Raw genomic sequence first — 23583 nt, forward strand, 5'->3', positions numbered from 1 at the left:
GCACACCTTTTACATGTTTTGAACTTTGAACGATACACACATATTATTTAACTAAAGAATCAAATATTTTAAAGATTCTACCAGGCTCTCTGTCCCCCAGCACAGGGTTTCTCAAAGTCAGCCCTGTTGACATTGGGTGCGTGCGTGTTCAGGCTTGTCCAACTCTTTGAGACCCCATGGGCTGTAGCCTGCCAGGCTCCTATGTCCATGGAGTTTTCCAGGCAAGAATTCTGGAGTAGGTTGCCATTTCCCCCTCCAGGGGATCTTCCCTACCCAGGGATGGAACCCACATCTCCTGTACTGGCAGGCGGATTCTTTACCACTGCACCACCTAGGAATCCCACTGTTGACACTGGGGCTGGGTAATTCTCTGTTGTATGTGAAATTGTCAGATGTTGCACAGCATCCCCTGTCTCTATCCACTGGATAACAGTAGCAGCTCCCAGAAGTGACAACCCAGACTGACATTGCCGAAGGTCCCCTGCTGGGGGAGCAAAACCACCCCAGCTGAGAACCACTGCCCTAACCCAAACTCCTACATGCTACCAAGCTATGCTGCCAACCCTCCCATTTTCCCTCATCTTTCCTAAGAAGACTTTTTAGTGAGAGTTTATCGCAGATTTGCTCCCTGGGTGGGGAAGATCCCCTGGAGGAGGGCATGGCAACCCACTCCAGTATTTTTTCCTGGAGAATCCCATGGACAGAGGAGCCTGGCGGGCTGCAGTCCATGGGGTCACACAGAGTCGGACCCCACTGAAGCGAGTGAGCACAGCACAGCACATCAGGTGTCGACACTATGCCGAGTGGTATTGAAATGTTACAACAGTCCTCCCCTCAAAGGTGCCATTTTTAGCCACAGTTCACAGATGGGGAAACTGAGGTTCAGAGAGGTGAAACCAGGAAGTGGTGCAGCCGGGATCTGAGCCCAGATCTGGCGCCTCCAAGCCACCACCACCACCACCACCTCTAGCATCAGCCCACTCCTCCTGTTCTAACCCTCCCACCCTCTCCCTTCCCTGCCTCTACTGATGGTGCCAGGATTTATTGGCTGGGGACGGAAGCACAGAGAGGTTAAGTAACATGCCTAAGGTCACACAGTGGAGAAACTGAAAAAAAGATTCATCATCTTGGCTCCAGTGACCACCCCCGTTCCCAATATAATCAGCTCCCCAGTCCTGGTGGGATCTTTCCCACAATGACGGTCACATTCATCTCTTCCTCTCCACTTCCTCAGCTTTAAAGTTTCATGTCTGCCACCCAGAATTTGGGCTCCCAGAGACAGCAAAGAGTGTCCAGTCACCCCTGTGGCCATCTGTAATGACATCGTCCTCTCTCTGGGTCTCAGATCTCATCCAGCGTGGAGACCCACTTCAATCTGACCTCACCCATGAACTATGCCCACCCAGCCCGCCCATTCACAGCCCCGCAGCACGACTATGTGGCCACTGACCTGCTCCTACCTTGGGGCCTTTGCCAGGAGCTGTTTCCTTCGATTCACCCAGCTCTTCCCTCACTTTGCCCAGGTCTCTGCTCAAATGTCACCTCATCAGGGAAGCTTCTCAGACCTCATATGCGAAAGTGCAGCCTCACCCTCCCAAGCCCCCCTTTTTCCAGACCACCTACCATTCCAGACAACGTATACGTTGCCTTATTTGCCCACTGTCAGTGTCTCCCATTAGAATGTCAGCTCTTTGACAATGGAGTTTTTTTTTTTTTCGGAGGGGCAGGGAGTACTTTACTTATTTATTTTTGATCGTGCTGCGTGGCATGTGGGATTTTAGTTCCCTGACCAGGGATCAAACTCGTGTCCCCTACAGTAGAAATATGGAGTTTTAACCACTGGACCACCAGGGAAGTCCTGACAACAGAGGTTTGTGTGTGTCTTTGTCCCACTGTCTCGGCACCATGGACGAATGAATGGACGAATATGCTCTTCCCACTCTACCCAGGAAAGAGTGGAGCAAAAGCAGAGGAGCTCTCAGGAGGAAATGAGAGAAACTGAGACGCATTCTAATTCCAGACTCCACACCTTTATTTACGGCATTGTGTATCCCCCACCCCATCCCACCCCCACCAGGAGCCCTCCCTTTTCTCTCTTTGCCCTTCCACACCTCACTGGCAGTTCATAGCCCTGGCTTAAATCTGTTGACAGGGACTTGCAAACTTAAAGAGGCTGTTCTTGGGGCACCTCCCTTTGGTTTAAAATGACTACCTTTTAGCTTCCCGCGCATGGCCCCACTGTGAACAGCGCACTGGATTGCACTTCGAAAGGAGATAAAATGCACAGGGCAGGAAGGCCCAGAGCTCCCAGATAGGGAGGATCATGGAACACCCTTGCCCAGTGCAGGGTCTGACACAGCTAGGCACCAAAGTCAGAGCAATAAGAAAACTCCTACTCACTCTTCAAAGCCCAGCACAAATGTCCCCTCTTGCATTAAGCCCAACTCCCGCAGGCAATCTTTTGCCTTTGCTCCAGGGCCCTCAGCCTAGAATTTTTTTTCCCCTCTGTCTCAGTCCTGACAACACAGGACTAGGGAATGTCTGTCTTCCCCAGTCTGGGAACTCCTTGAGGGCCAGACTGAGACCTGGGTCCTTGGCATTGACCAGCACAGAAAATCAGGATTCATTAGTCCCTGCAGCTGCCCTCTTAGAGGTTAATGGCACACCCCACTGCCCTTTATCAGAAACCAGCTGTAGGGAAGATGCAGGCAAGGATGGAAGTTCATCCTTAGGTCTAACCACTTTCCCATTAGCGGCTGTCGAAGCCACACTGGGTCTCGACTGCCCACAGGTCAGAGGCCTGACTGATCCTAGGGCTACTTCCTTCTGTGTGCAAACACATGTAGGCATAATTGTGTCCTGTGGCCACAACAGCGGGCCGGGGTGGGGGGATCTCTGGGATTCCCTCATTCTTTCAGGAAACCTGCCTGTGCTCAGGGAGGGTGAGCCACCCATCTCTCCCATGAGTGGGCCTGTCACCAGGAAACATCCCCAGGGACCCCTCCCTGTTGACTTACTGCTCCTCCCCCCATCTGCACGTGGCATCTCAACCCAGAAAAGAGGCAGTGTCCCCAGGCCGCCCCCCCATCCATCCCCAAAAAGGGCCCCCCCCACCAGTCCACTGCACCTCCAGACAAGGCTTTCATCCTGGGGTGGGACCTGAGGGCTGGATGGCTAGTGTCCCCTCAGATCCCAGGGCAGGCAGGGTGCCCCCAACCACTGGCCATCAGCAGACATTACTTTTCATCCAGTGCTCAAAAAGCCAGAGGGAACCAGAGAAGGTACAACAGAGAGAGAATCCAGTCCAGTGACCTCCCCCACCCAACCGCATTCAAATAGGGATTTGAATATATTTCCTGAGCCGGGGAGGTTGAAGTCAAATCCACCACCCCATGAACCCTGGGGCCCTTGCAGAAATCCCTACAGAGAAAAAAGCAGCTATTTCTAGGTCCCCCCAAACCCCAAGAACCCAGTCTCAGGGCTCTTTGGGACTGCCTCCTGCCTCAATGTACCTCTTGGGATGGACAGAGCTAGGAAGACCAGAGTCCCAGACCCACAGTCCCCCCAACCCTCCCCATGCTGCCCCAGGCCCCGGCAGGAAGCCAAGGGGAAGATGTGAGGGGAAGGAAGGGGCCCAGGGCCCAGGAGGAGGCGACGCATGTGGGGGAAGGAATAGGAGGAGGCCCTTCCCCCATAGCCAGAATCTTAGTGGGTGGTGGGGTCAAGGGAGTCCAAAATCTCAGGTGCCCTATCGGCCACCCAGGAGATTCCTAGGGCCCCCTCCGGACCCCTAGCATGTCCCTTTCAGGGTCTAAATCTCCAGCGGAGTCAGCCTGAGGTTTTGGACTTGGGTTAACCCCAAGTTTGCCAGTTTTCAGCCTAGACGTGGGAACCCATTCCTGTTAACCTTGGGGGGCCACCACTGAATCTTCAGTGTTAGGACCCTCACATATCCCCCATGCCAGGCCCAGAGTGGGGGCCAGCCTCCTCTCTTCACTGCTGGCCCAGAGGTGCAATGCATCAACCTCCTGGGTACCAGCCTGGGGTGCCTCCTGCCACCCACCCTCCGGCAGGCCTGCCTGTGGCCAGTCTCACCTGGGACATCTGGGGACGCAGGTTGACTTCCCGCAGGTTGATAGCGTGGGGCAGCAGGTTGTTGAGCAGCTGGCACAGAAGGACGCCATCCCGGAGGGCCTGCGCCAGCTCGCACACCTGGGCTCCATCCCAGGTCACACGGTGGCTGGGCGGTAGCACCCGGCACTGGATGAGCCAGTGGGTGCACTGGCGCCACAGCTCCATGGCCGCTGCCTTCCCAGGCCGGTCCGCACACCCTCGCGGCCTCCTCCACCCGCCCGCCGCCCGCCTGCCTGCCTGCCTCTGCTAGCTAGCTACCACTTCCTCTTTTTTGCCTGTAACTGTCGCCCTGAGAGGGGGTGGAGGAGGAGGAGCCGTGGGGTGGGGGTGGGGGGGGAGCACCTGGCCAGACCCAGCCCAGCCCCTTTTCAAGCAGGACCTGGCCTCTCTTTTGCCCACCAGCTAACACCAGGGCATCTGGGCATGGGGACAGGGTAATTAGGCGGAGACCCACTGCCTTCCTCTGCACGCAACCCAAGAGCGGTACCACCTAACGAACATACTCAAAATCCATCCTCTTCTCACCCCTCTCTTCTTCACCTCCTTGCTTGGCCAGCCCTGCTTCTTGCTAACCTGGACCAGTCTCCTCCACCTCATCCCCAGGCTCCCGTTCTCACCCACCACAGTCTGTAACCCCCCCATCAGAGGGTGCCTATGAACACCCCAGTCAAGCCACTGAGTCCCACAGCCTCCCTCGTTGGGAGTAAAAGTCTTGCCTGTACACCACAAGGCTCTTCCCTTATCTCTTCCACTCTCTCCTTCATTTGCTCTCTTCCAGTCAAAAAGGGCCTCCTCAATGTTCCCTGAACCCACGAGGTCACCCCAAAATCTAGAGTCCTAGGACTCACCCTAGAGTCCTGCCACAGGGCCTTTGCACATGCTGGTCCTCTGCCTTAGACAGCTCCATGGCCAGCTCCCTCATCTTCTTGCAAATCTTAGCTCCAGACCACCTTCTCATGAAGTCTTCCCAAACCTTTCCATTTCAAATCACAGTCTTTATTCCCCACCCCATCACACCCTGTCCCACTCCCTTCCCCCACATTAAGCCCTGATTACCAGTATTCTTGCCTGGAGAATTCGTTGGTGGGCTACAGTCCATGGATTACAAAGAGCTGGACACGACTGAGTGACTTTCACTTTTCACAACACTACTGTCCCTGAAACCTGATATTTTATTATGCTTAATTTTTTCATTGAGTATTTGGAAATTTGTGTCTCTATTGGCTCTATCTTCGACATTTATCCCATGGCTCTGGCCACCATCATCTTATAGACTTCCATAATGTCGTTCATTCATTTAGCAAATATTTGCAATCCCAAAGAAAGGCCATGCCAAAGAATGCTCAAACTACCACACAATTGCACTCATCTCACATGCTAGTAAAGTAATGCTCAAAATTCTCCAAGCCAGGCTTCAACAGTATGTGAACCATGAACTTCCAGATGTTCAAGCTGGATTTAGAAAAGGCAGAGGAACCAGAGATCAAATTGCCAACATCCGTTGGATCATTGAAAAAGCAAGAGAGTTCCAGAAAAACATCTACTTCGGTTTTATTGACTACGCCAAAGCCTTTGACTGTGTGGATCACAACAAACTGGAAAAATCTTAAAGAGATGGGAATATCAGACCACCTGATCTGCCTCCTGAGAAATCTGTATGCAGGTCAAGAAGCAACAGTTAGAACTGGACATGGAACAGACTGGTTCCAAATAGGAAAAGGAATACAAATGCTGGAATAGATGAAGCACAAGCTAGAATCAAGATTGCCAGGAGAATTATCAATAACCTCAGATATGCAGATGACACTACCCTTAAGGCAGAAAGTGAAGAACTAAAGAGCCTCTTGATGAAAGTGAAAGAGGAGAGTGAAAAAGTTGGCTTAAAACTCAACATTCAGAAAACTAAGATCATGGCACCCAGTCCCATCACTTCATGGGAAATAGATGGGGAAACAATGAGAACAATGAAAGACTTTATTTGGGGGGCTCCAAAATCACTGCAGAGGGTGACTGCGGCCATGAAATTAAAAGACGCTTGCTCCTTGGAAGAAAAGTTGTGATAAACCTAGACAGCATATTAAAAAGGAAAGACATTACTTTGTCCGTCTAGTCATAGCTATGCTTTTTCCAGTAGTTATGTATGGATGTGAGAGTTGGACTAGGAAGAAAGCTGAGCACAGAAGAATTGATGCTTTTGAACTGTGGTGTTGGAGGAGACTCTTGAGAGTCCTTTGGACTGCAAGGAGATCCAACCAGCCCATCCTAAAGGAAATCAGTCCTGAATATTCATTGGAAGGACTGATGCTGAAGCTGAAGCTCCAATGCTTTGGCCACCTGATGCGAAGAACTGACTCATTTGAAAAGACCCTGATGCTGGGAAAGATTGAAGGTGGGAGGAGAAGGGGATGACAGAGGATGAGATGGTTGGATGGCATCACTGACTCTAAGGACATGAATTTGAGTAAGCCCAGTAGTTGGTGAGTGACAGGAAGGCCTGGCATGCTGCAGTCCATGGGGTAGCTAAGAGTAGGACAAGACTGAGCAACTGAATTGAACTGCTGTCTTGAAGCTCTTATCATTACCTGAAATCATATGGTCTACAAGGTCTCTCTCCCCACCTCCACCCCACTAGACTGGGAGTGTTCTCCTCAGCCCCCCTCTATCTCACAAGCCCCCACCCCACCCCACCACTCCTGGGATTTTTAAATTATTGTAACCACCAGGGGGCGCTAGAAACCTTCATTGGCTATAAACGAGCTGTGCACCAAAAGCAGGCTGGCCAAGGAAAAGACACTTCCTCAGCCTGACACTGAAGTCTCTTCCATATTGGCAGGTGGGAAAGCCCAGCCTGGAAATTCCCAGATTTATGATTCTACAGACACCAAAACTTTCTTCCCCAGGCATCCGTGACTCTTTGCTTCAATTTCCTCATCTGTAAACTGAGTGACAGCAAACTTCACTGTTTAGAAATACAGTAGGGATCAGAGACCGTGGGGCTGCAAAGATCAGAGGAAGACAGGATAGAGCTCCCAGGGCTCCAGGCTTGAATTCCACCTCGGCCAATCACAAGCTGAGTCAACCTTGGGCAAACTTGGGCTTAGTTGCCCCATGCCTCAGTTTCTGCATCTAGAAAATGGGGTGATGAAAATAGGACCCATCTCATTGAGAGGTCTATGTAAAAATAGAATTGTGGAGGCAGGGCAAACAAGTATACAGTAAGCACTTAATGAATGTTAGCTGCAGCTACTGCTTTCAGTTCTGTTGCTATTACTATGCACCCTCAAAAAACTTGGCCAGAGGGTCCTTATTTCTGGTTCCAGATCCCCCCCATACACCTTCCTCACGCTTGTCTCCAGGCAACAGGATGGAAGCCCCCTTCCTCTCCTTCCCTCCACCTAGGAAACCACCTGAATGTTTGCCCCCTACGTCCCGCCAGAGTCTAGATCAAGTCCAGCTGTCTGTTACTGGGAAAGCCTGTCGTGTTTTCCCGCATCTCTCTCCACAAACCCGACACCCAATGTGGGGTTCCTTCCGAGAAACCCAGGGGGGCAGTCTGGAGGAAGCGCACTCTGCCACGTCACAGCCGCCACCACTCCCGGTCGTGTGAGACAGCCCGTAAGGGCCGCCCCGCCCCTGCCCGGAACAGAGGAGCTAGGAGACATCCCTTGCCCCGTCGCAAAGGGTCAGGGGCTCTTAGGACCAGCCTGTGGCCTTAAGCGGAAACAAGGGGCAGAGCTCTAAGGGCGGGACTAAAAGAGTGACTAGGTGAGTGGGCGTGGTCAGCCTGAAGGGGCGGGGCAAGTTTAAGGGGGCGGGTCCACTAGCAGGAACGAAAGGAGTTCCCCGGGGAGCGTGACCTACCGGAAGACGGTTCATCCAAGGGGGCGTGGTTAGCGGAAAGAAAGTTTATAAGGGGCGGGGCGATAACAAGGGGCGGGGCGATGAGTTACAGTAGGAGAAAGGGCGGGGCCTGGAGGGGAGGGGTTTAAAGTGGGCGGGACCAGGTGATGGCGCTAGGTTCCCTTTGGGAGCGGCAGGGGAAGGCTGGACCTGGTTGGGGCGGGGAGGGAGGGGTCGGGAGACGCAGAGCCTCAGGCTTCCGTCTGGCCCCAAGTTCTTGCGAGCTCCGCGGGTCCCGGCCCAGGTGAGTGAGGGGCCCCAAGCAGAGCCAGGACAGGGAGATTTGGTGGGGGTAGGGAGTTCTCTTTTCCAGGTGAGGACACCTGCTCTCTGGAAGAATCTCTGTCCACGCGCGTCCGCGAACGTAAAAGGGGTCACCTGATTGGGTCACTGTGCATCATGCGTGTCTGTGTACCTGGGCGTCCTCCTCCAAGCGTATTTTCTCTGCAACATGGACAGCCTCCCTGCTTCCATGCCTGAGCAATGTTTTTAAACCACAAACCAGATCGTGCCCCTCTCACTTCATACCTTTCCGTAGCTCCTCTTCCATCCCACCGAGACGAAAATTCGAGGTTCACCAGTTTCCTGCATCGTCTCTGCCTAACCTCACTGCTCTCCACTTTGCTTGTGGCTCACAGCATTGTCACACCTGCCTCCTTGACCACGTAAAACAAGAAGCAAGCTCTGCACCTTTGCCCTCCCTGTATATCCCTCACCCGTACTGCTCTTTCTTCACATCTTTGCTTAACTGTTTCCCCCGCTTACTGAGATCTCAGCTCCCACGTCACTTCGTGGGAGACAGCCTTCTGACTACCTATTCATATTTAAGGTAGCCTCCCCCCGCCAGCCTCTCTTTACATCTCCCTGTCTTATCACCTTCGTTGTTCACCCTTAGACATTATCTTCTTCATTCCTCGTGCACTTATCTGTTTTGTGTGTCTCCTCCACCAGAGGGGCCTTGGTCTCATTCATCACTGTTTCTCCTTGGCACACAGTAACCATTCAACCAGTCAGTACTTTGCTCACGTTTGAGTCTCCGTGTCCACCTGTGCCCCTGTCTGGTGCAAGTGGCTGCCCCCTGCAGGAGTATATGGTCGACAGAAAAATGAATGATCCCCTCCCTTCTTTCCCCAAACTTGCCTCTCACCCACCTCCTCTCTTGATTTCTGCCCCCTTCCTCTCTCTCCTGCCCAGATACCCAGAAATTATTCCAAATGATGCAGGACAGGTGGATGACTTAATTGGCCTGTGGCCATCCTGTGACTACTCTGAGCTCCCCCTGAACAAACCAGAGTCAGTGATGCACCTTCATACCCACTAAAGGGCACGCAAGACAGAGGACGCTGGAGTCAGGGGACTCTTAAAACCAAGGCCTGGCCAGGCCCAGCTGACAAACAGGAAGTGCACAGGTATCCAGGAGACACACCTGGTATTCAGGTATGTGGCGCCTGGAGCCAAAGCTCTACTCAGCTCTCCCGCCCGCCCGTTTAGCCACCTCAGACCAGTCTGGGAACTTCCTGGCCCTTTCAGGCCATCAGCCCAGCTGACTCAGGTCCTAAAAATCTTCATGCTTTTTCTCTGCAGACCTGGCCAGGCCCAGAAGGCCCTGGGGGTAGGGGAAGCAAGACACTTTCCCCACCACCACCTCCCGCTCCCTCTCCCCCTCTTCCCTCTCTTCCAGAGCAGTTTTTTCACCAGATGCTTGAGAGACCTGGGGCCTGAGTCACGTGCAATGATCAAGGGGTCCTAGAGCATCCATGTCCTAAGTTTGATCACAGTAATAAGGAAGTGGATCGGCTCCAAACTATGAAAACCTGTAGATGTCTATTTGCTGTTTGCTGACCTGTCTACAAAAATGTGACCTTTTAATGGGCTTCCCTGGTGGCTCAGAGGTTAAAGCATCTGCCTCTAATGTGGGAGACCTGGGATTGATCCCTAGGTCAGGAAGATCCCCTGGAGAAGGAAATGGCAACCCACTTCAGTGTTCTTGCCTGGAGAATCCCATGGACGGAGGAGCCTGGTGGGCTACAGTCCACAGGGTCACAAAGAGTCGGACACAACTGAGCGACTTAACTTTAACTTTAATGGTCTTTTAAAATGGGTTTCCCCCCTGGCTCAGTGGTAAATCACTTGCAACCCAGGATTTGGCTGAAGGTACAGTTGATCCCTGGGTTGCGAAGATCCCCTGAAGGAGAAAATGGCAACCCACTCCAGTATTCTTGCCTGGAGAATCCCATAGACAAAGAAGCCTGCCAGACTACAGTCCATGGGATCACAAAGAGTAAGACACCACTGAGCGACTGAGCATATAAAATGACCTTATTGGAAAGCCACACATGGGTTAGATTTTTTGGTACAATCTAAGAATCCTTCAGTGTGCCTACAGATCACTGAAATGCTATGGGTTTTAGTAAATTTAATTCTCCCCAGCCTGAAATTTCAGCTGCAGTCCATGGGGTCAAAGAGTCGGACATAACTGAGCGACTTCACTTTCACTTTTCACTTTCATGCATTGGAGAAGGAAATGGCAACCCACTCCAGTGTTCTTGCCTGGAGAATCCCAGGGACAGCAGAGCCTGGTGGGCTGCCGTCTATGGGGTCTCACAGAGTCGGACACGACTGAAGCGACTTAGCAGCAGCAGCAGCAACAGCCTGGAATTTATTTCACCGCAAGAACCAACAGGCTTGAGACTTCCCCGGTGCTCTGGTGGCTCTGCTCTCCCAATGCAGGGGGCCTGGGTTCCATCCCTGGTCAGGGAATTAGATCCCAAATGCCAGAACTAAGAGTTCTCACGCCACAACTAAGACTCAGTGGAGCCAAATAAATAAATTAAATTTAAAAAAAATTTAAAGAAAGAACCACCTGACTTGGCCCCTTAAAATCCTCCCAACCTTTACTCACCCCCAAGACCTTCCTAGGTCACCCTATAGAAAAATCTTAACTCCACTGCTTCAATCTTCATATCTGATCCCTGGTTTCATTTTTCCCCTTAGTTCTCTCTGATCTATTTTAGGCTTCCTTTTCTACTCACTGATTTTCCTAATTTCTGTCTTCTCAGCTAGAAGATGCCTAAGAGCAGGAATCTTGGTCTGTGTTTTTCACAGCTAGGTCTCTAGTGCCTAGAAGGGGCTCCCGGCACAGAGTGGGTGCCCCCATAAATATTCTTTTGAGTTAATTTGTTAATTAAATTTCTATAAAACATAGCACTATGTCATCTGCATTAAAAATTGCATTACATTTGAGATCACTGTCTTCTTCCTTCGCAAGAATCCCAGTGAACTTGCATGACTGTTTTCATGAAATCACAGCCTAGTCTAAATTAAAGTTAGGGACTTCCCTGGCGGTCTAGTGGTTAAGACTCCGCACTTCCAAAGCAGGGGGTGCCAGTTTGATCCCTGGTTGGGGAACTAAGACCCCAGATGCTGCATGGTACAACCAAAAAATAAATTAAAAATAATAAATTAAATGTATTCATTTCATGCTTAGTTGCTCAGTCATGTCTGACTCGTTGCAACCCTTTGGACTGTAGTCTTCCTGGCTCCTCTGTCAATGGGATTTTTCAGGCAAGAATACTGGAATGGGTTGCCATTTCCCACTCCAGGGGATCTTCATGACCCAGGGATTGAACCCACGTCTCCTGTGTCACCTGCCTTGCAGGTGGCTGCTTTACCCACTGAGCCATCCAGGAAGCCCCAAAGTTACTCATAGCTTGAATTTAATCTGATATGTATATCAAATATAACTCATATAATTTATAATTAAAAATATATAATCTGACTATGGGTAACTTCTTTAATTTAATATAAATATATATTAACATATAGTTAAAATATATTTATATTTAGAATATACAATACACAAATATGTAAATATTTAAATACATTTACATATAATTATATAAACATGCTGAATATTGAAATAGAATATATATATATACACATATACAGAGAGCATTGCATTTTATGGCTTGATAAGATGTGGGCTGTTGTCTTCAACCTATGAGGAACATGAAAGGGCTGACCAAGCCATTCAGGAAGCAAGAATAATTATTCCTGTTTTACAGATGAGGAAGACTGAGGCCTGTTGGAAGTACAAAGCACAGCCCCTGCACCCTCTGCCCCCAAGAGCTCCATGCAGGTGCCACAAGATGGAGAGGACTTTGTGGGCCAACCCTGGTACCACGGCCCCCTGTCCCGCCAGGTACCGCTGCCTCTCACAGGACCACATACCATCTGATGGGGAGTCTCACTCACCTTTGACTTATTGGGGACTCCTGGGTCCCAGATAAGGGCCTTAGGGTCAAGATCTATCAGAAAGAATGGCTTGAGGGCTGAGGATTGTTTTGCAACTTGGTCTATGTGGGATGGCACTTCTTGTCTTTAAATTATCACTTCCTTTGGGATGGTGTTGAAGAAGGTGACAGGAGTTAAAGAGGGTACTAATGACTCCTCAAACCACCCTTTGGCCCTACTTATCTCTCTGTCTCTCTCTGTATCCCAGGTCACCTGTGGCTGCCAGGGTCCCATCTCCCTCTCAATTCAAAACACCTCACTTGCATCTCCAACTTAGGAGTCACCTTCAGGAGTCCCAGGACCTTAGACATTTAATCAAATCATGAGAGGCAGTGTAGCTTAATGGTGAATACCCCACACTTTAGCCACAAGCAGCCTGAGTTCAAATCCTACAACTTATATTGGATGTAAAATAGGCAGTGGCACCCCACTCCAGTACTCTTGCTTGGAAAATCCCATGGACAGAGGGCCTGGTGGGCTGCAGTCCACAGGGTCGCTAAGAGTCGGACACGACTGAGGGACTTCACATTCACTTTTCACTTTCATGCATTGGAGAAGGAAATGGCAACCCACTCCAGTGTTCTTGCTTGGAGAATCCCAGGGACAGGGAAGCCTGGTGGGCTGCCGTCTATGGGGTCGCACAGTCAGACATGACTGAAGCGACTTAGCAGCAGCAGCAGCAGAGCAAGGTACTTGATGTCTCTGGGCCTCTGTTTCCCCATCTGTAAAATGGGCATAATAGTACCTCTCTTATCCTTGGTAAAGGATGAAGTGAGTTCATACATTTTACACTTAAAACAGTACCTGGCATATAATAAGGGCCATACAAGTGTCCTTTGCACATATTGTCCAGCTCCCAGCCTCCATCAGCAGCTCTGCTTTGCCCTTCTCTGATGTTGTGGCCCTCAGGCCCTGTTTTCAGCCACCATAGCTGGCATGATAGTGCTCTATTTTTATAAAGGTGAATTTCAAGGCCATGGTCTGTTTGGAAGAACCTAGCAAATGGCTTTTCTGAATGCCACATTTGCATAAGAAACTCAGCACATGTCACCAGGTTGGAACTTGCATTAGTCAGCATCAGCTAGTGGCTGTAACAAACATTCCCATGCTGTCAACGACTCCATTGACATTTAAGGACTAGTTCATGTCACAGTCTAAGAAGGATGCAGAGCTTCAAAAGGAGTCAGACCCAAGCCCTTTCAGTCTTCTGCCCCACCCCACCCCCCCGCGCTTCCCCGGCCCCCCCCCCCCCCCCCCCCCCGCCAAGGGCTCTGGGGGCATCAACTGACAGATTCAGGACGAAACCTGTAGGACTGCTAGACTTATTTCATGGGCCGGGTCTGACCGGTCCCCACAGGACTCCTCCCACACCCCATTGGTCAGATCTTGTCACACGACAGTTAACCGCAAAGGAGCCTGGGAAATGTAGTGCGGAAGTATTTCCACTAGACTAGAAGAAATTGTTTGGCTCAAAACTACCCAGTCTCTGGGGTGGCTTTTCTTGGGTCGGAGGGAAGGGTCGGGAGTCTCCATTAATTATTGATACGTGCTCATGCGTAAACTCTTGCCCCCCAATCCTCCATCCTCAGAAGGCCGAGGACCTTCTCCAGCAAGATGGTGACTTCTTAGTTCGTGCGTCCAAGTCCCGTGGGGGCCACCCTGTGATCTCTTGCCGCTGGCGGGGCTCAGCCCTGCACTTCGAGGTGCTTCGTGTGGCCCTGAGGCCCCGGCCAGGCCGGCCCACAGCCCTCTTTCAGCTAGAGGATGAGCGTTTCCCCAGCCTGCCTGCCCTGGTTCGCAGCTATGTGATTGGCCAGCGTCCACTGTCCCAAGCCACAGGGGCTGTGGCCTCCAGGCCAGTGCCACGGCAAGGACTAATTCGACGCAGCTTCAGTGAGGACACCCTTCCAGACGGCCTGGCTCGCACAGAGCCGCTCAGGTATTCACAGGCTCTCTATATCCCGAAGACAACCAAGGACCGTCCCTCCCCCCTCCACCCCCCGCCCCGCCCCCACGGTTCTCCACCACTGTTCCTGTGTGTTCCAATAGTGGACGGCTCTGTCCACTATTGACATTTGTGGCCAGATTATTCTTGGTTGTGGGGGCGGCCATCCTGTGCATTGCAGGCTGTTGAACGGCACCCCTGGTCTCTTATCTACTAGATGCCAGTAGAATGCCCTGCACCCCTCCCCTTAGCTGTGACAACCAAAACATATCTCCTGACATTGCCAAGTGTTCCCTGGGGTTAGCAAGCAACCCAGGGGTTAGGGATCCCCTGGTTCTGAGTGATGGGATGTAAGGTTTTCTGGGCATTGGTGGAGGCTATATGCTATCTAACTATCTGCTCGGGGTAGAACAACATATCTCCCTTATCTCTGTCCCCCAGGGATAGGAAGCGGAGTGATAGTCAGCCCGCAGGTTTGGAGCATATGTGGCGGCTACCAGAAGACCCTCCTGGACCAGGTAAAGGGTCTTCCAGGATAGGACATAGCTCCGAAATTCCTCTGCGATGCACTATCCAAGTGACACTGGGCAGGTGACAACCTGCTGGGAAAAAAGGATGGTGATGCTCTCAATGTTGTCACAGTGACTAAAACACACACAGGAACTCTGTAGGTGCTTAAAAGTACGGGTTTACAATGATTCCAAGAAACCCTCCATGCTCTGAGCATAGCTAACCTCTCCAATAATTCCATCCCTCATCCCCTGTTCACTCTGGCCACACAGACTTCCTTTCAGTTGCTGGTTGTTGCTGTTGTTCAGTCTGCTGGAACCTTGTACATTTTTTCCTGCCTCAGGACCTTTGCACTTGCTGGTCTCATCTTTGGAAAGCTCATTCCCTAACCTTTACCTGACTGTTTCTCATCTAACAGGAGTTCCAAAAAGCAGCTAACCCTGACCATCCTACATAAAGGAGGAGTTCCCCTTGTGCCCTGACTGGTCTGTTGTCTCCCATTCAACATGAGCCCTCACTGTGTGTGTCAGACACAATACTAAGTGCTGAGATGCATCAGTGAGCAAGAAAGACAAAGATCCCTGCTCAAGTGGAGCCAACATCCTATTAGAGAATGAAGGACCATGAACAACAGAAACGAGTCAATTTGTTGTTGTTCAGTTGCCAAGTCATGTCCACCCTGATCCCATGGATACAGCACACCAAGCTTTCCTGTCCTTCACTATCTCCCAGAGTTTGCTTAAATTCTTGTCCATTGATTCAGTGATGGTCTCTAACCATCTCATCCTCTGTCACCCCCTTCTCCTTTTGCCTTCAATCTTTACCAGCACCAAGGTCTTTTCCAATGAGTTGGCTCTTCCCATTAAGTAGTCAAAGCATTGGAGTTTCAGCTTTAGCATCAGTCCTTCCAATGATTATTCAGGGTTGATTTCATTTAGGATTGACTGGTTTGATCTTCTTGCTGTCCAAGGGACTCTCAAGAGTCTTCTCTAACACCACAATTTGAAAGCATCAGTTATTTGGCACTCAGCCTTCTTTATGATCCAACTCTCACATCCATACATGACTACTGGAAAAATCATAGCTTTGACAATACAGACCTTTGTCAGCAAAGTGATGTCTGTGCTTTTTAATATGCTGTCTAAATTTGTCATAGCTTTCCTTCCAAGGAACAAGCTTCTTTTAATTTCATAGCTGCAGTCACCATCCACAGTGATTTTGAAGTCCAAGAAAATAAAATCTGTCACTCCTTCCAATTTTTCCCCTGCTGTTTGCCATGAAGTGATGGAACCAAATGCCATGATGTTTGTTTTTTGAATGTTGAGTTTTAAGCCAGCTTTTTCATCCTCCTCTTTCACCCTCATCAAGAGGCTCTTTAGTTCCTCTTCACTTTCTGCCATTAGCATGGCATCATCTGCATATCTGAGGTTGTTGATAATTTGCCCAGCAATCTTGATTCCAGCGTGTAATTCATCCAGCCCAGCATTTCACATGATGTACTATGCATATAAGTTAAATAAACAGGGTGTCAATATACAGCCTTGTCTCACTCCTTTCCCAATTTTGTACCATTTTCAGTAAGATTCTAACTGTTGCTTCTTGTCCAGCATACAGGTTTTTCAGGAGACAGGTAAGGTGGTCTGGTATTCCTGCTTTTTAAAGAGCTTTCCACAATTTGTTGTGTTCCACACAGTCAAAGGCTTTAGCATAGTCAATAAAGCAGAAGTAGATGTTTTTCTGGAATTCCCTAGCTTTCTCTATGACCCAACGAATGTTGGCAATTTAATCTCTGGTTCCTCTGCCTTTTCTAAACTCAGATTTTATATCTAGAAGTTCTAAGTTCACACACTGCTGAAGCCTAGCTTGAAGGATTTTGAGCATAACCTTACTACCATGCGAAATGAGTGCAACTGTATTGTTGTTTGGACATTCTTAGAGAAGGAAATAACAACCCACTCCTCTAATATTCTTGCCTGGAGAATCCCAAGGACAGAGGAGCCTGGCAGGCTACAGTCCACAGGGTCACAAAGAGTTGGACACGACTGAGCAACTTCACTTTTGAACATTCTTTGGCATTGCCCTTGGAGAAGGCAATGGCAACCCACTCCAGTACTCTTGCCTGGAAAGTCCCATGGATGGAGGAGCCCAGTAGGCTTCAGTCCATGGGGTCGCTAAGAGTCAGATAGGACTGAGCGACTTCACTTTCACTTTTCACTTTCATGCATTGGAGAAGGAAATGGCAACCCACTCCAGTGTTCTTGCCTGGAGAATCCCAGGGACAGCAGAGCCTGGTGGGCTGCCGTCTAAGGGGTCTCACAGAGTTGGACACGACTGAAGTGACTTAGCAGTAGCAGCTGGCATTACCCTTCTCTGGGACTGGAATGAAAACTAACCTTTTCCAGTCCTGTGGCCACTGCTGAGTTTTCCAAATTTGCTAATATATTGAGTATAGCACTTTAACAGCATCAACTTTAAGGATTTGAAATAGCTCAGTTGGAATTCCATCACCTCCACCAGCTTTGTTTGTAGTAATGCTTCCTAAGGCCCACTTGACTTCACACTCCAGGATGTCAGGCTCTAGGTGAGTGACCACACCATCATGGTTACCCTTGTCATTAAGACCTTTTTTTTGTACAGCTCTCCTGTGTATTCTTGCCACCTCTTCTTAATAGCTTCTGCTTCGCTTAGGTCCGTACCGTTTCTGTTCTTTATTGTGCCCATTCTTGCATGAAATGTTCCCTTGATATCTCAATTTTCTTGAAGAGATCTCTAGTCTTTCCCATCCTGTTGTTTTCCTCTATTTCTTTGCATTGTTCATTGAAGAAGGCCTTCTTGTCTCTCCTTGCTATTCTCTGGAACTCTGCATTCAGTTGGGTATACCTTTCCTTTTCTCCCTTGCTTTTCACTTCTCTTCTTTCCTCGGTTTGGAAAGCCTCCTCAGACAACCATTTTGCCTTCTTGCATTTCTTTTTCTTTGGGATGGTTATGGTTACTGCCTCCTGTACAATGTTACAAACCTCTGTCCATAGCTCTTCAGGTACTCATGTCTATCAGATCTAATCCCTTGACTCTGTCACTTCCACTGTATAATCATAAGGGATTTGATCTAGGTCGTACCTGAATGGCCTAGTGTTTTTCCCCTACTTTCTCCAATTTAAGATTGAATTCTGCAATAAGGAGTTGATGATTTGAGCCACAGTGAGGTCTAGGTCTTGTTTTTGCTGACTGTATAGAGTTTCTTCATCTTCTGCTGCAAAGAATATAATCAGTCTGATTTCCATATTGACCATTTGGTGAAGTCTGTGTGTAGAGTTGTCTCTTGTGTAGTTGGAAAAAGGTTTGCTGTGACCAGCATATTCTCTTGACAAATCTCTGTTAGCCTTTTCCCTGCTTCATTTTGTACTCCAAGGCCAGACTTTCTTGTTATTCCAGGTATTGCTTGACTTCCTACTTTTGCAACCCGCTATGATGAAAGAACATCTTTTTTGGTGTTAGTTCTAGAAGGTCTTGTAGATCTTCATAGAATGGTTCAACTTCATCTTCTCCAGCATTAGAGGTTGGAGCATAGATTTGAATTACTGCGATGTTGAATAGTTTGCCTTGGAAATGAACCAAAATCATTCTGTCATTTTTGTGATTGCACCCAAGTGCTGTGTTTCAGAATGTTTTGTTGACTGTGAGGGCCACTCCATTTCTTCTAAAGGATTCTTGCCCACAGTAGTAGATAACGGTCATATGAATTAAATTTGCCCATTCCTGTCCATTTGAGTTCACTGATCCCTAAAATGTCGATGTTTACTCTTGCCATCTCCTGCTTGACCACATCCAGTTTACCTTGACTCATGGTGTGCTGCAGTTCATAGGGTCACAGAGTTGGACACACCTTAGTGACTGAACAGCAACAGCAAATGGATCTAACGTTCCAGGTTCTTATACAATATTGTTCTTTATAGCATTGAGGTTTACTTTCACCACCAGACACATCCACAACTGAGCACCATTTCCCCTCTGGCCCAGGTGTTTCATTCTTTCTGGAGCTATTAATGATTACCCTCCACTCTTCCCCAGCAGCATATTGGATACCTTCTGACGTGCAGGGCTTATCTTCCGGTGTCATATCTTTTTGCCTTTTCATACTGTTCATGGGGTTCTAACGGCAAGAATACTGGGGTGGTTTGCCATTCCCTCCTCCAGTGGACCACTTTTTGTGATAACTCTTCACTGTGACCCATCTATCTTGGGTGGCCCTACACGGCACGGCTCATAGCTTCATTGAGTTATGCAAGCCCCTTTGCCACGACAAGGCTGTGATCCATGAAGGGGAATCAATTATGCTTTGGGTTAAAAATTAAAAGTAGGATAGAGCAAGGAGTATTACAGTTTTTAGTAGCAGTTAGGAATTTTTTCATGGAGAAATATTTGAAGGAGATGAGGGAGGGAACAATGTGGATAATGGGGTGAGAGTGGCCCAGACAGAGAGAACAGTCAGTGCAAAGAAACTGGAACCAGAACAAGAGTCTGAGCTGTTCACTGAACCAAAAAGAAGTGAGTATAGCAGAAACAGTGGGAGTGAGAGGGAGATCAGGAGAGAGATCAGGCTCAGATTGTGAGAGCTTTGAGGGCTAACAAGAAGACTTTGATCCTTATTCAGAGAGATGGAAACATTAGGGAGGTTTTAAACCCCCATAACAGGGTCAACTTAAATGTTTAGTAGATACAGTCTCCCAAAAGTCTGTGTGCAGTTTTAAGTTAATAACCTCAGAAGTAAATATATCACAAACTTAACAGAAGACATCATTCGAAAGTTTGATAAATTCACTTTCTTTGAGGCATATGTAACTTGGTGAATTTTGAGTGACATATTTTTTTTCATTTTAATTTTGTGTGGTCAGTGCTTACCATCTTCAATCAGAGGAGCAAAAAGGAAGAGTTCAGACTTAAAATGGAGTCTTCAGAATTGGCAGAACTACATCCATGTCAGAGAAAGTTCATTTTCAGACCATTGATAGGTATCTAGCATTGATGTTGATGAAGCTGTTCAGCTTCAAAGCTGCAACAGGTAATTTAGGATACCTGGTTATTGGCTGAATGAGTGCAGGAACCAGAAGGTTGGTAGCTCAGGAAGCCATCACCCCAGCCAGCTATCTTCTCTCTGTACTTCTTTCTCCCCTTCTTGTATGACCCCCAGGAGCCTCCACTGTACCTGCATCTGGCCTGCCTCGGACAGGTAGTGACCCCGTGATACTAAAGACCCCAGTTCCCTTGGGGTCCGTTGCTGACAGTCTCAGGGCCTCTGATGGGCAGCTTCATGCCAAGGCCCCAACCAAGCCACCTCGAACACCCTCATTGCTACTGTCTGATGCCTCTGGACGCCCCCCGACGTACTGTGAGCTGGTGCCCCGAGTGCTCAGGGTCCAAGGACCGACCCCTGGCCACAGCTGCCCAGAGTCAGAGGTGCCCTGGTGGGAAGCCGAGGAGGAGAAAGAGGAGGACAGATGTTTTGCAAGACCGCAGGCTGAGGTCTCTTTCTGTCTCCCTGACACCCCCTCCTGCCTGCTGGGCTCCCAGAATCGGCCTCTGGAACCCGAAGTCCTGCATACTCTCCGTGGCCTGTTCCTGGAACACCATCCTGGGAGCACAGCTCTCCACCTGCTATTGGTAGACTGCCAGGTGGGTCCCTTACCAGGTTTCCCTCCCCGGGTAGGGCCTGAAGCCAGAGCATGACCCAACCCCACCTCACACCCATAGACTCACTCTGCTCCTTTAACGTCCCTGCTCTTACCCCCGCCCCCCCATCGCCAGGCCACAGGCGTCCTGGGAGTGACCAAGGCTCAGCGGGGCGCCATGGGGGTCGCCTCTGGTCTGGAGCTGCTCACACTTCCCCACGGGCATCGCTTGAGGTTGGAATTGCTGGAGAGGTGAGCCAGCCACCTGAAATCCCCAGGGTCTTCAAACCTCCTCCCATTCCCGGTTCCGCAGGGAGGAGAGGAATGGGCAATGCCGCCGACTGTCCCTCCTCACCCCCACATCGCAAACCTCCCCACTGCCCCCAGACCCTTGCTCTCCGCCTCTACAGGCTCGAGACGCTGGCGTTGGCGGGGGCGCTGGCAGTGCTGGGCTGCGCAGGGCCGCTGGAAGAACGCGCGGCCGCCCTGAGGGGCCTGGTGGAGCTGGCCGTGGCGCTGCGGCCAGGGGCGGTGGGTGACCTGCCCGGACTGGCCGCGGTGATGGGCGCCTTGCTCATGCCCCAGGTGCGTGGGAAGCAAGGGAGGAGGCCGAAGTGCAAGTGATGGGGAAGAGTGGAAGGAAGGAGTGCTCAGGTCTCTTCCTCCAGGTGTCGCGTTTGGAACGCACGTGGCGCCACCTGCGAAGGAGCCACACGGAGGCTGCGCTGGCCTTTGAGCAGGAGCTGAAGCCGCTGATGAGATCGCTGAATGAGGGCGCCGGTGAGTGGCGGCTTTCGAGGAGTGATAACCCTAACCAGAATTTGGATTCAGCCCTAAGCCCCGCCCGCCCGTGTCTTAGTCCCCGCCCCTGGGTCGCTCCTAGGCCACGCCCCCTGCTTAAGCCCGGCCCCTGACTCACATCCAGCATTGCGCTAGGCTCTGGCCTACCGGTCTCGCGCCGAACCCTTGCTTCCGTCTCGGGCTCCACCTTGGCGGTACGAGCGCCTGCTCTTTCGGTCCTAGGCTCCGCCCCTTAATCGAGGCCTCCGCCCTCCGCGCCCTTGCCCCGACCCCCGCGCCCTTGCCCCGCCCTCCACGCGAGACTCTGCCCTGGACCCAACCCCTGGGCGGGCCTGTTCTAGGCTCCGCCCCGGCTCCAGGCCCCACCCTTGTCCTCCTCCGGTGCGGGCTCGAGCCTCCGTGTCTGACTCAAACCCCACACGCTGCCCTGTCCTAGGGTGCCCTGGCCCCGGTATATGTTGCGTCCTCTTCACCCTAGGACCCGCACCCCGCCCCTAGCTCAGCCCAGACCCTTACCCCAACAGGACCCAGCGAACCCGGCGAGGTGGCGCTGCCGCACGTGGCACCCGCGGCGCGCCTGCTGGAGGGTGAGGAACTCCCGGGGCCCTTGGACGAGAGCTGCGAGCGGCTGCTGAGCACCCTGCACCGGGCGCGTCAGACGGCCCGGGACGCGCCCAGATTCCGCGAGGCGGCGGCGCGGCGCCTGCGAGGTGAGCGCCTCCCCTTTGAGGGGTTGCCAGAGGATCCCCACTTTAGAAACAACCTGCATGCTCCAGCGCGGTAACCTCCAAACCCACCGGGCCAGAGACTAGACTCTTCTCACGCCTCCCAGAGTCCCACCCAAACTGGGCGGGCCCCGGTCCCAGGGGTGTTCCCACCTCCACACATGCCACCGCCCCCTGCAGCGTTGATGGGCACAGCGGCCTCTGCCCCTCGGAGCCACGCCCACAGGGCCCCACCCCCACTCTCCCACCTGGGAAGGCCCTACCCCCAGAGGGTCTCGATTCCCCGCAGGAATGCGCAGCTCCCTCCGAAATGACTCAGACCATTACTCTGGCAGAATAGCGCCCCCACTGTATTCAGAACCACACTTCTGTCCTGGGGCAGCCCGGCCTCCGGAATCACCCACCTGGGTGGTTCCTTAAGACCCTTCTTCCAACATGGCCCAACCGCCTCTTCCCAAGTTTGTTACGCAGGGTGGCCCAAATTCCACCCTCAAGGCAGCTCCATCTCCAGGTTCAAGCCCTAAAGCAGGGGGTGCCCTGATGTGGCCCTGGAACGGACTGGCCCCCATGCACCCTGGCAGAGCCCGCATCGACCAAGCCCGTCAGCCACCCCCCCCCCCCCCCCTCACTCCTGCAGACCTCTCCCCAGCTAACCCTGCCCGGTTGTTCAGATAATCTGGGGCAGTCCCTCCTGGGTCAAAGTCCAGAGGGAACCAGGCAGGTGTGGGAGGAGCAAGGCAGGTGCCTGGGCCCCACCCCCAGCTCACCTGGCCTCGCCCCCAGGATTCCGGCCCAACCCAGAGCTGACAGAAGCCCTGACCACTGGCTTCTTGAGGAGGTTGCTCTGGGGGAGCCGAGGGGCTGGGGCACCATGGGCCACACGACTCGAGAAGTTCCAACGCGTCCTCAGCGTCCTCTCGCAGCGCCTGGAGCCTGACCCTTGAAAGCACAAACCCTCTTCTCACGCTGGGATACCGAAGCATCTGGGGACCCCTGATGGAGACCAAGGAAGCCGCCCGTTTCTTCACCCAGCCAAATGCAGTGGGGACCTGCACCGTGCCCCACAGAAGGAGCGGACTGGTTTGCAAGCACCCACCTTGCACCCTAAAAAGGCATGTGGATCCTGGGAGTGGGCAGCTCCTGCCTTACACTAGAAGACCCAGATGTCTGGAGGTTCTACACACCCCACCCCACCCCTACCCCTCAAGTGATGAACGTATGTCTCTTAAAGATAACTTGAAGATCTGTCTGTAAGAGGCCAGAGTTCAAGTGTTTTAAAAGCTGTGTGACTTTTATCAGATCACTTGACCTCTCTGTGCCCAGTTTCAATATAAAAGTGAGACTGTACTTTCTAAGGGTTATCATAGTGATGAAAACTCAATGTTTGAATGAGCTCCTAGGTGGAGAATGCCTGGCACACAGTAGGTGCTCAGCAGATGTGAGCTGCAGGGAACACCAAAGGGGTGACATCCAGCACCCTCCTCCCTACCAGAGTCACAGACAAACACTCGACTCCCAGCAAGGGGCAGAGTTTATCCAAGGTGTACCCAGGTTCATTGCCACTTCCTCATTCCCTGTGTGGCCCTTAAGGAGGGTGGTGTTTGAATAT

At 51.2% G+C, this 23583-nt stretch overlaps 2 protein-coding genes across 2 annotated transcripts in view; one reads left to right on the plus strand and one right to left on the minus strand.

Annotated features, from left to right (window-relative positions):
* Positions 1 to 4299, minus strand: part of VAV1 (vav guanine nucleotide exchange factor 1) — a 64663-nt gene extending 60364 nt beyond the window's left edge. The window contains exon 1 of the mRNA XM_052643230.1: positions 4096 to 4299. Coding sequence (XP_052499190.1) covers positions 4096 to 4299 — 204 coding nt within the window. The remainder of the gene's footprint in view (positions 1 to 4095) is intronic.
* Positions 4300 to 12166: 7867 nt separating this feature from the next.
* SH2D3A (SH2 domain containing 3A) lies at positions 12167 to 22918 on the plus strand. Its single transcript, XM_052644031.1, is given in 11 exon segments — positions 12167 to 12235; positions 13917 to 14266; positions 14714 to 14790; positions 19675 to 19782; positions 19785 to 19841; positions 19971 to 20452; positions 20585 to 20700; positions 20859 to 21033; positions 21117 to 21228; positions 21774 to 21959; positions 22758 to 22918. Coding segments are annotated over 11 exon segments (1893 nt in total).
* Positions 22919 to 23583: the final 665 nt, after the last annotated feature.

The sequence above is a fragment of the Budorcas taxicolor genome, chromosome 7 (assembly GCF_023091745.1).
Source record: "Budorcas taxicolor isolate Tak-1 chromosome 7, Takin1.1, whole genome shotgun sequence".
Taxonomy (NCBI): Eukaryota; Metazoa; Chordata; class Mammalia; order Artiodactyla; family Bovidae; genus Budorcas; species Budorcas taxicolor.